The 12,239-nt window shown below is 40.1% G+C and overlaps 1 protein-coding gene across 5 annotated transcripts in view; it reads right to left on the bottom strand.

The window, feature by feature from the left end:
• The window catches only part of SLC25A14 (solute carrier family 25 member 14), a 57,600-nt gene that overhangs the window by 21,986 nt on the left and 23,375 nt on the right, over positions 1 to 12,239 (bottom strand). For 4 of the 5 annotated variants that reach the window (XM_066357141.1, XM_066357140.1, XM_066357143.1 and 1 more), the window contains exons 10-11: positions 3,226 to 3,306; positions 1,758 to 2,207 (exon numbers count right to left, since the gene is read on the bottom strand). In XM_066357141.1, the coding sequence (XP_066213238.1) occupies positions 2,166 to 2,207; positions 3,226 to 3,306 (123 nt within the window). In that variant the 3' untranslated portion in view covers positions 1,758 to 2,165. Of the gene's footprint in view, positions 1 to 1,757; positions 2,208 to 3,181; positions 3,307 to 12,239 lie in introns of those variants that run through there. The other variant, XM_066357142.1, reaches the window with a different exon arrangement.

Below are 12,239 nucleotides of genomic sequence, written 5' to 3'. Positions count from 1 at the left end.
CAGGTTCGAAACCCCGAGGTCACTGGCTTGAGCGCGGGCTCATCTGGTTTGAGCAAAGCTTACCAGCTTGAGCCCAAGGTCGCTGACTTGAGCAAGGGGTCACTTGCTCTGCTATAGCCCCGGTCAAGGCGCATATGAGAAAGTAATCAATGAACAACTAAGGTGTTACAACAAAGAGTTGATGCTTCTCATCTCTCTCCCTTCCTGTCTGTCTATCCCTATCTGTCCTTCTCTCTGTCTCTGTCACATACACAAAAAAAAACTTCCTGTATCTACCCCATCACTCCAGGACAAAAGTCAAACTCTTTCTTCGGGCATATAGAGACCCTCCATAATTTGACCCTTTGGCCACACTGTTATTTTCTTTTTTCTAGCCCATATTTTTTATAAGTGATCCTCAGAGTATAATCTAAGGACCATCTGCATTGAGTGACTGTGACAAAAGCAAAATGACTTTTCCCCAGTAGTGGCAGGCTCCCAGATGATGGAATGCAGGACCAAACATTTCCACAAGATCGCCTGGTGACTCTGCTTCATGTAGTATTTGAAAACTTCTGCCCTACATCTCAGCCACACTGCATTTTCCCCGTTACCCTGTCAGCTATGTCCTTTGCTGCCTCATCCACATGGTAGCATCTGCTTTTTTAGCACAAATGTCAACTTCACTATGAAGTCTTTGGCTATCCCCTAAATAATTGGTTGTCCCCTCCTCTGTGTTTCTGTGGCACCTTGCTCACCTTTCTCAGAGTCCTTAGCAAATAAAAGGAAAACTCTCCCAGTTTCATACCTATCCTGTATAGCCTCTACAGACTCATCACTGACTGATGGCCTACCAGAACGGGGTTTCTCCACCAAACTGCCGGTTTCCTTCAACTGCTTATCCCACCAAGCAATGTTATTCCTATGTGGTGGCGCTTCGTTATAAACGCGCTGATAGTCACATTGTACTTTGGTCACGGATTTGAATTTAGCAAGCCACAGAACACACTGAACTTTCCTCTGTACTGTCCACATCTGAACTGGCATGGCCGTGGGCTGCTCCGCTGTATACAGGGTGTTACGTCATCATCTGTGCATGTGCACATGCTGCCACATCATCCTACAGAAACTGGGACGGTTTTCCTTTTATTTGGTGCAGATTTCACATTTCTATCCTCTTTTGTTGCTTTCCTGTGACTGGTCAAAAGTGCACCATGACTTTATGGACACACTGTATAATTACCTGCTTTCATTGTTTCTGCTACTCTAATGTGGGCTTATAAACAAGATCATCTTAACTTATTTTTATATTCTCAGCATCTAGGACATAATAGACACATAATGTTTTTTTGAACAAATAATGAATAGATAATGGTTAAGAACTAAGGTACTCATTCCCACAAGTATTTGAGTGACTGCAATGTGCTAGGCACTGTTCTAGTATAAGAAAGTGGGCAGAACTTGTTCCGTGTAAGACAACTGGGTTCTATCTTTAGCCTCATAGCATGTTAGCTGCAGAAATTTCCAAATGAGCTACTTTTCTTGGTTGTTTTTTCTTTCAAGCTTCGAAAAGGACCACTTGTCTGATGTTTACAAGTAAGTGGCATTATGACAATGAATGACAGTGGGAAAGCACAATGCACCTAATCTGTTCCCATAAATGTACTGAAAGAGTCCAGACTCAATTTCATAGTCTCCTTCTTTATATCACTTTCTGGAGAATGTAACTTATAAAGAGTTGACAAAGGAGAAAACAGTAAATGAACACAAAGCCAAAGTGACTCTTGCAATAAATACTTTAATGAGAACCGAGGTCTGTAACATACATAGCAGTAACTGCCCTGGCCTATGCCTTCTGCTCTAGACCAAGTCTGGGGCAAACCAACTAAATTTAACCCACATTTGAAAAGAAGGCCATTTTGAATGTCACCCATCAGTATCCATCTTCATAGAAGATACCAATCTGGGGCCAGGATCTCAATGTTAACACTTCCTCTCAGGGACGTTAACATAGTAACACAAATAAATGAACAATTTTGAACCATACTATTGTTCTTCCATCAGGAGGCTCTTGGGAGACCAATGGTTCAGTAAACACTTACAAGTTTTTCAAAGTACATTTACACAAGGAAAAGAAGAAAGGAGTAGAAAGGTTGGCAGGACTTGGCTCACATATAGTTGAGTCCTTAGATCTGAAGCCGCTTAAGCTGCTCGTATGTGATAAAAAACTGAAGAGTAAGTCATGGAAGATCACTTAGTTAACAATGAAAGCCACATCAAATTCTAAAATCATGCACTGCATTCTTAAATTAAGGTACTTAGCTTATGCTATTCTAAGTTGCACTTGCTTAAAAGTATTTTTAAAAACAATGCCTGGTAAATCAAGCTTTCACTGAGTGCCCAACATGTGCCCATTACCAACACTGGCATTTAGCAATATAAACAGATTAAAACTCAACATACTTACAAACTTCAGGGGCAAACAACTCTCTGTCTCTCTCTCTCTCTTGTCTCACACACACACACACATACACATACACCCACACAAATATAACCCAAGAACATCAATGACAACATATAATTCAGTGCTACAATAATTGTTACAAATATTAGGTGACCAGAGCAATCCCAAAGAGGGAGAAAGATACTACCTCCCTCAACCTATAGATTCCACAAGAGCAGGAAATTACTTTTCAACCCCACAAGGCTCATCACTATATACACATACCCCCATACAGTACCCAACTCATGGCTCTGCATGTAACAGACATTCAGACACAGCTAAAGGAAGGAAACTCACTGCTGAGGAAATAGCCCTACTTGGCTCTTGATTTCTTCACGCCTTCAGTGTTTTCTGTCTTATTATTTCCCCTGCTCTTTTGGTCCTACAGTTAGGTGACAGGAAACATAGACCAACTCCACATGGACTTTTCTGTGGGCATCTCCCAGCAGGGTTTTCAGAAACTTCATAACCCCCTTCCAGATTTGGCTGTTATTGTTAGTGCTTTATGTTGTGTGTTTTGTTTGTTTGTTTTTAAAAGGAAACCTTGAATTTCTTTTCTAGTCCTTTCAGTTTGTATTAGACTTCAACTGAAAGTTATTTCTTAATTCCATCCTCAATGGTCATCATTAGAATGCCTGAGTTTCTCACTTGCCTAAAGGCTTCAAGAATCAAATTTTCCTTCCCATAGTCTAGAATTACCTGCACACTTGAAGCATTAGCATTCTCATGTTCTAAAAGGATACAATGATGTTCCAGGGTCCAAGTCGAAGCCAGTTGGGCCAAAATCCTTTATAGAGTGCAAAAAAGCCCTCATGTTTCCACATCTGAAAGATAATAAAAATATATACTGTATTTTTCGCTCCATAAGACGCTCCTGACCATAAGACACACCTAAGATTTTAAGGAGGAAAATAAGAAAAAAAATAATCTGAACCAAATGGTGTGTTAAAATATTTAATAAAATACCATATTTTTCACCACATAAGATGCATGGGCATTTTCCTCTCCACTTTTGGGGGGAAAAGTACATTTTATGGAGCAAAAAATATGGTATATAGTGAATTCCCCTTACTCTTTACAACTGACAATTACTTGTATTTTAGCACTCACTTTCCAACCCCTTTTTCAATAACTCATGGCTCCATAATGGAACTTTTTTCCTAAAGAAATACATTTGAATTCATATGTAGTCTAAATTCATTCATTCAACAAATATTTACTAAGTACCTACCATATGCAAGGTATTCTTTTTTTTATTTGAGGGTACATAGACAGACTCCTGCATGCACCCCGACCAGGATCCACCTAGAAACCCCTATCTGGGGCCAAGGCTCAGACCAACTGAGCTATCCTCAGTGCCCAGGGCTGATGCTCAAATCAATTGTGCCAATGGCTGAGAGAAAAAAAGTGAGAGGGAGGGGAAAAGAAGCAGATGGTCACTTCTCATGTGTGTCCTGACTAAAAATCAAAGCCAGTACATCTTCACACCAAGCTGACACTCTAGCCACTGAGCCAACCATTCAGGGCAATATTCTTGATGCTGAGATAACAGCAATACTAGTAGAGAATAATGTAAGAGTAATGACAGCATGAGAGTTACTCCTGATATATCCCCTTGAAATTTTAACAAATTGAACACCTATAACGCAGAGAAGGAACCCCAACTGGGCTAACAGGCATGCCTGAAAGATCTGCACACTGAATGGACTAAAGGTGGGGAGGATTGAAAAGGGGGGTGGAAGATACAATGCACTCGTAGGCTGCAGAGAGGAGGGAAGCTCAGGCTATCTGGGTTTGGTCTGCTGGGATACAGAGAGGGAAGCCCAGAGTGCCTTGGCCTACTTTTGCAGGGAGGAGCAAAGAAATTAAGGGGCAGAGGGAGAGATACTAAACCAAAGCAGTGGCAGAATGAGGTTTCACAGCCAGTGTTCCCGTGGTCTGCCTGCACACCACACTAGGTGCAAAGATAGAGAAAACCAAAGGGCGAACCCCAGCCTCCCAGATCCCATCTCCCTCACCACGTGGGTATGGAGAGTGGCAGAGACAGACCCCACAGCTAACTTTCCAGAGCCACACTCTCCTTTGAAGAACAGAGGTGCTCCACATCTGGCCCCCTGGTTTGTTAAGACATGGAGGGGAGCAAACGGAGGCCTGAGATCACCACTGCTAAAGCCGTAAACCCCTCACATCATGCCCCTCCCACGAACACAACTGTAGTCCCTCCTACATCATTGCCACAGCAATATCTAAGTGGAGTACAGCCCAGGAATTTCACAGAGCTAAAACTTGTAATACAGCAACACCTACTGGAAGAAAATAGTAACCGCTGAAAATTGAAATTTATTTTTCCTTTTTTCTTTTTTTTCCTTTTCTTCTCTTTTTCTCTTATGAACTGCATTTTCTATCATTTTTATATTTTTTATTCTTTTTTGTGGGAGTTTTGTTATTGATTTTTGGGGATTTTCAATCTTTATTTTCTGTGGTTTTTCTTTTGTACTTGCCATTATTTTTTAAATTTTATATTTTTATTGTATTTTTCAACATTTATTTTTCATTTTCTTAGTTATTTTTTGTTAGAGTTCTTAACAATACCACTCTCATATGCCACCAAGGAAGAAGAAATCAAATACCATGGCTATAAAAGACAGAGATGTAGTCAGAAAGAAAATGAAAAATTTCCAAAAAAAAAATTCTCTATCACATGAAAATCCTGGAGTTAAAATGAATACTTCACCAAGGAGACTGAAATTTTAAAAACAAAGATAAAGAATTCAATACACAATTGAAAACTGAAAGAGCAAGTTTAACTAATAGAACAAGCCAGATAGAGGAAAGAATCAGTGACATCAAAGACAGGCAACTAGAAATGCTACAAATAAAGACTCATAAATGAAAAAATACTGACAGAGCTCTACAAGAATTGTCTTACTCCATCGAAAGAGCAATATAAGAAAAATGGGTATATCAGAAGAAGAGAGGAAAGAGGGAATGGAGAACCTGTTCAAACAAATAATTGATGAGAACTTCCCAAGCATATGGAAAGAAACCCTCAAATCCAAGAAGCAATCAGAACACCAAGTTACATCAACCCAAAGAGACCTACTCCAAGGCACATCAAAATAAAATTGTCAAAAATGACAAAAACAAAACAAAACAATCTTCATGAGATTCCAAGTTGGCGACTGAGTAGGCGGTCGTTCCAACTGCCACCTCCCAGGACCAGATTGGATTACAACTTAAGAACAATCATCTTTAAAAAGAAACTTTGGACTAAAGGAAGAGAAGTCTATAACCAAGGATCACAGAAGAAGCCACACCAAGACTGGTAGGAAGGGTGGAGATGTGGAAAGGGCTGCCCCACTCCTAGGAGTGAGGGGCAAGTGAGGGTCTGAAGTGACTCTCACTGTGGGGAAGGTCATGCTGACAGGTGTGGATGCTCAGTCCCAGGCCCAGAGTCCCAGACTAGAGCCCCAAAGCCTAGAAGAGGCATCCAGACAGCATTTGGTGGTAGAAACAGCAGGATTTCTGTCTCGAAAAAGAGACTGAGCTTTCAGAGAGGCAGACCGTGTCTTAAAAGTGTCCATGCAAAAATTCTCGTTCACAGTCACTTACCCAGGGCTCTGGTGGAGGGACAGCTGATAGGACTGAAGTTGTGTGAGGAAAGTGTAAATTTAGAGGCCTAGGGAAAGACACTGAGGCGGACAGCCACCAGAAACCCTGTGCTGAGTCATTTTCCAATACAGCAGTAGCCATCTATCTTGGGCACAGCATCCTCTTTGTGTGGCATCAGCCTGGGAAAAAGCAAAGGCTCTGCACTCGGGAGTCTCTCCTACCCCAGTCATGGCAATGGGTCATTCTGAGAGGCCAGAAAGCAGGGGGCATGTTAGTGACTCAGTTTTCTGGTGTTGAGACCAGAGCGTTCCCCCACAACTACCGACTAGAAGACTGGTGCTTCCACCTCACGGGAGACTCAGTAGAAACTGTCCAGAGAGCGGACAGATCACATCTCTGGGTCTCAGAGGCCACACCCACCAGGCTTCTGGGGCCATGCCCTACTGAGGTCTATGAAAAAGCTTTGCACTGACACCAGAGGCCAACGGGCAGAGCCACACCCACCACCCTTCCTAATCCCTGAATTGCTGCAGGTTCTAGACTCTAACAGAGGTTTTTTCAGCAGCTGAGTCCAAAAAGCAGCCAGCAGACAGAGGCTGCAGGAGGTAGGACTCAAGGAAACTTAGCCTATTCAAGCAGATCTTCCCCCAAGCTTGGTATTTAAATGCACACCTGAGCCAAACAGAGGCAGGTAGAAACTCTGGATTGCTTGTAGCTCCAAAAAGGTTGCTGAGGGCCAGTCACAGACAGTGTTTCCCACTAATCTGCACCGGGTTCCTGCCAGGGAGGCCCAGGGCTGGCACATCCAGGGGCCAGCTGCGGAAAGCATTGGTTCAGGACCTAACAACCCTTGCTAGTGTGGTATCCTAAGGAACAGCTCCTCACACCTGGCCCAGAGAGGCGAGTTCCATTCTCTGTGATCAGAACCAGCACAAAGGCTCATGTGCATTGGATAGGGTGGAGTTTCAAAGTCAGCTGGCCTGCGTGCTGGATATCCTGCCCTGTGGGGCTAGATTCCACAGGGGGAAGGGAGAAAGCTTTGAAGCATGGACATTTAACATGTGGTTTCCTGTGAGTCTATTGATGCATCTGGTCAAAGGACTTAGCCACCTTTGGGAAGGGCACAGTCAGCCCCAGGGACTCTCTCAGTCTTCCTCCCTGAGACCACCATCTCACCAGCTGAAAGAACTTCTGCAGAGGGGACTGTTGGCCTCACTCAGTTTGAATCTGTTGCCCGCCTGGTTGGGGAGAAATAAAATTTGAGTATCTAGCAGTGGCTGAGAGATTAAGGTCTGGAGTAGGGGCCACATATTCCCCGTACTAAGCTCCTGACCAAGAGAACCCTGACTTAGGTGAATAAAACATTTCACTAACGTTTTATTCACAACCTCAGCTGCCCGAAACCACCAAGCATGCAACCTGTCGAGGGATTGGTTGGGTGAGGCTAATCTGAACCCACACTACAGTCTTACTACAGAAAACTGTGGGAAGACCAGGTAGCCGCAAGAGGAGGAGGACCAGTTGAAAAGTGGAGACAAATCATATAGAGTTCGGGGCATTTACGGAGTTGCTGTCATCTCTAAGCAGGAGGAAGGAAATCCTTATACACAGCTTGGCCCCTCCCACACTATCCAGGCACAGGAAATACAAACAAAAACAGCAAAAATTGCAGTAGCTGCAGACTGATAGCCAACAGTAGGCTACACACAACAGGTGATGCCAACCCAAGAAGATCTAGAGCCAACACAACTGGTAGTGGGTGGCAGACAGCATCAACCTTAGATGCAGCTACCTACACAGGCAGCACACCTAAAGGTGGAGTCAAGCAGACATCAGACACTGTGGAGAATAAATATGCCCAACAGGACACACATTACACAGTGTGTATTACACATGATCGAGGTTGACCCGTAGACCCAGCCAGCCTGAAGGAAAAACTGTACCCATTAAAAGACAAACTGCATTTAATACTCACATACAAGAGAGAAAACAGTACATTCAAGAAGCACTCCTAGAACAAGGAAAACAGGTCGCCTGGAGGTCAGTTACACCGAGACCATCTTCTTCAAAAAGACAGCACAAAAATTTCAGTTAGACAGCACTACTTAATTCACAAAGTGGGCAGACAGAGAAATGTGACCCAGATGAATCAACAAGAGAAATCCTCAGAAAAAGAACTGAATGAGATGGAAGTAATCAAACTACCAGATGCAAAACTGAAATTAATGGTTTTTAGCATGCTCAAGGATCTTAGAGCAACAATGCATCAACATAATGAACACCTAAATATAGAGATAGCAAAAATCAAAAAGGACATTGAAATCATAAAAAAGAACCAATCAGAAATGACAAATACAATATCAGAAATGAAGAGTGCACTAGAAAAAATCAATAGCAGGCTGGATGAAGCAGAAATGAATAAGAAATTTAGAGGACAAGATAGACAAAAGTACGGAAGGAAAACAGCAAAACAAGGTGCAAAAAGATGGAGGAAATTCTAAGACAGCTCTGTGACAACATGAAGAGAAACAACATCAGCATCATAGGGGTTCCTGAAGGAGAAGAGAATGAACAAGAGATAGAGAACCTGTTTGAAAAAACTCATAGCTGAGAACTTCCCTAAATTGATAAAGGAAAAAGTCACACAAGCTCAAGAAGCACAGAGAGTCTCATTAAAGAGGAACCCAAGGAGGCATAAACCAAGACACATTATAATTAAAATGCCAAAGTTAAGAGACAAAGAAAGAATACTAAAAGTTGCAAGAGAAAAGCAGTTAATAACCTACAGAAGAGCCCTCATAAAAATGACATCCCACTTCTCAACAGAAACACTTGAGGCCTGAAGGGACTGGCAAGAAATATTCAAAGTGATGTAAAACAAGAACCTACAACCAAGACTTCTTTATCCAGCAAGGTTAACAATTAAAATGAAGAAGAAATAAAAAGCTTCCTAGACAAAAACAAAAACAAAAAAAAACCCAAGTAACTCAAGGATTTCATTTCAACCAAACCAGTACTATTAATATGAGAAATGTTAAGGGGCCTGTTGTAAAAAGAGCAAAGGCAACTAAAATCTAAAAAAAGAGAATTATAGATTTAAAGAAAAAAAAATGGCAATAAATAAGTACATTTCAATAACCTTAAATGTAAATGGATTAAATGCTCAAATCAAAAGACATAGACTAGATGCATGGATAAGAAAATAGGACCTATACATACACTGTTTACAAGAGACTCACCTCAGAACAAAAGATACACACAGACTGACAGTGAAGGGATACAAAAAAGTATTTCACACTAATAGAAATGAAAAAGAAGCTGGGCTAGCAATATTTATTTCTGACAAAACAGACTCTATACCAAAGGCTACATACAGTAAGTGTAAAGAAGTTCACTACATAATGATAAAGGGAACAATACAACAGGAGGATATAACCACTGTAAATATTTATGCACCTAATATTGGAGCACCTAAATATATAAAGTAGATTTTGATGCACATAAAACAGCAAGATCGACAAAAATACTATAATAGTAGGGGATTTTAATACCACACTAACATCAATGGATAGATCCTCCAGAGAGAAAATTAACAAAGAAACAGCGGCCTTTAATGACACATTAGATTTCACTGATATCTTCAGAATCTTTCACAACAAAGTAGCAGAATACAGATTTTTTTCAAGTGCTCATGGTCCATTTTCTAGGATAAATCACATGTTACGACACAAAACAAGTTTCAATAAATTTAAGAGGATTGAAATCATATCAAGCATCTTCTCTGATCACAATAGCATGAAACTAGACATCAACTACAAGAGAAAAACTGAAAAACATTCAAACACTTGGAGGCTAAATAGCATGTTGTTCAATAACGAATGGGTTAACAACGAAACCAATGAAGAAACTAAAAATTTCCTTGAACCAAATGTAAATAAACATACAACAACTCAAAATCTATGGAACACAGCAAACACAGTCCAGAGAGGGAAGTTTATAGCATTACAGGCATACCTTATGAAGCAATAAAAAGCTCAAATAAACAACTTAACCCTGCATCTAAAAGAAATAGAAAACGAACAAGTACAGGCTAGAGGAAGTAGAGGGGAAGAAATAATAATGATCAGAGTGAAAATCAATGACATAGAGGCTAAAAAAAATACAAATGATCAATGAAACCAAGAGCTGCTTCACTAAAAAAGTAAACAAGACTGACAAATCTTTAACCAGACTGATCAAGAAAAAAAAAGAGAGGACACAAATAAATAAAATTTGAAATAAAAAAAGAGAAGAAACAACCAACACCACAGAAATACAAAGGACGGTAATTAAATACTATGAAGATCTATATGCCAAAAAATTGAACCTAGAAGAAATGGATAAATTCCTAGAAACATAACAATGTTCCAAGACTTAATCTGGAAGAATCAGAAAACTTAAACAGACCAATTACAACAAATGAAACAGAAAGAGTTATTCAAAACTCCCAACAAAAAAAAGTCCTGAACCAGATGGCTTCATAGCAAATTATACAAATTATACCAAATATTCAAAGAAGAACTAACACCTACCTTCTCAAGCTATTTTAAAAAATTCAAGAGAGAAGACTTAAAAGCTCCTTTTATGAGGCAAGCATAATACTGATTCCAAAACCAGATAAAGACACTACAAAGATAGAAAACTATAGGCCAATATCCCTGATGAACTTAGATGCTAAAATTCTCAACAAATATTAGAAAACTGGATCAAGCAAGACATGAAAAAATTTATACATCAGGATCAAGTGGGATTTATTCAGGGGATGCCAAGCTGGCATAATATTTGCAAATCGATCAATGTGATGCATCATATAAACAAAAGAAAAAATAAAAATCACATGATAATATCAATAGATGCAGAAAAAGCATTTGATAAAATTCAGCATCCATTTATGATCAAAACTCTCAGCAAAGTAGGGATACATGGAACATACCTCAACATGATAAAGGCTGTCTATGATAAACCCATGTCCAACATCATACTCAATGGGCAAAAATTAAAAGCAATCCCCTTAAGATCAGGAACAAGGCAGGGGTGCCCCCTTTCACCACTCTTATTCAATATAGTTCTGGAAGTCCTAACCATAGCAATCAGACAAGAAGAAATAAAAGGCATCCAAATTGGAAAAGAAGAAGTAAAACTATCATTATTTGCTGATGACATGATACTGTACATAGAAAACCCTAAAGTCTTAGTCAAGAAACTATTAGACCTGATAAATGAATTTGGCAAGGTGGCAGGATGTAAAATTAATATTCAGAAATCAGTGGTATTTTTATACACTGACAATAAACTGTCTGAAAAAGAAATTAAGGAAACAATCCCCTTCACTACTGCAACAAAAAAAATAAAGTACCTAGGAGTAAATTTAACCAAAGAGGTAAAAAAAACCTTTACTTCGAGAATTATAAAACATTGATAAAAGAAATCAAGGAGGATACAAACAAGTGGAAGCATATACCATATTCATGGATAGAAAGAATAAACATCATTAAAATGTCTATATTACCCAAAGCAATCTATAAATTCAATGCAATTCCTATTAAAATACCAATGACATACTTCAAACATATAGAACAAATATTCCAAAAATTTATATGGAACCAAAAAAGAACACAAATAACTTCAGTAATCTTGAAAAAGAAGAATAAAGTGGGAGGTATCACACTTCCTGATATCAAGTTATACTACAAGGTCACTGTACTCAAAACAGCTTGGTACTGGCTTAAGAACAGGCATGCAGATCAATGGAACAGAACAAAGACCCCAGAAATAAATCCATGCCTTCGTGATCAACTGGTATTTGACAAAGGAGGAGAGAGCATACAGTGGAGTAAAGACGGTCTCTTTAACAAATGGTGTTGGGCCTGACCAGGCAGTGGCACAGTGGACAGATTGTCAGATTGGGATGTGGAGGACCCAGGTTCAAGACCCCAAGGTCACCAGCTTGAGTGCAGGCTCATCTGGTTTAAGCAAAGCTCATCAGCTTGCATCCAAGGTCGCTAGCTCGAGCAAGAGGTCACTCAGTCAGCTGTAGCCCCCCACCCCCACTCCGGTCAAGGCACATATGAGAAAGCAATCAATGAACAACTAAGGTGTCGCAATG

The sequence above is a fragment of the Saccopteryx leptura genome, chromosome X, assembly GCF_036850995.1.
Source record: "Saccopteryx leptura isolate mSacLep1 chromosome X, mSacLep1_pri_phased_curated, whole genome shotgun sequence".
Classification (NCBI taxonomy): Eukaryota; Metazoa; Chordata; class Mammalia; order Chiroptera; family Emballonuridae; genus Saccopteryx; species Saccopteryx leptura.
Note: the sequence above shows the minus strand (reverse complement) of the source record. Positions and strands in the feature narration are given on the sequence as shown.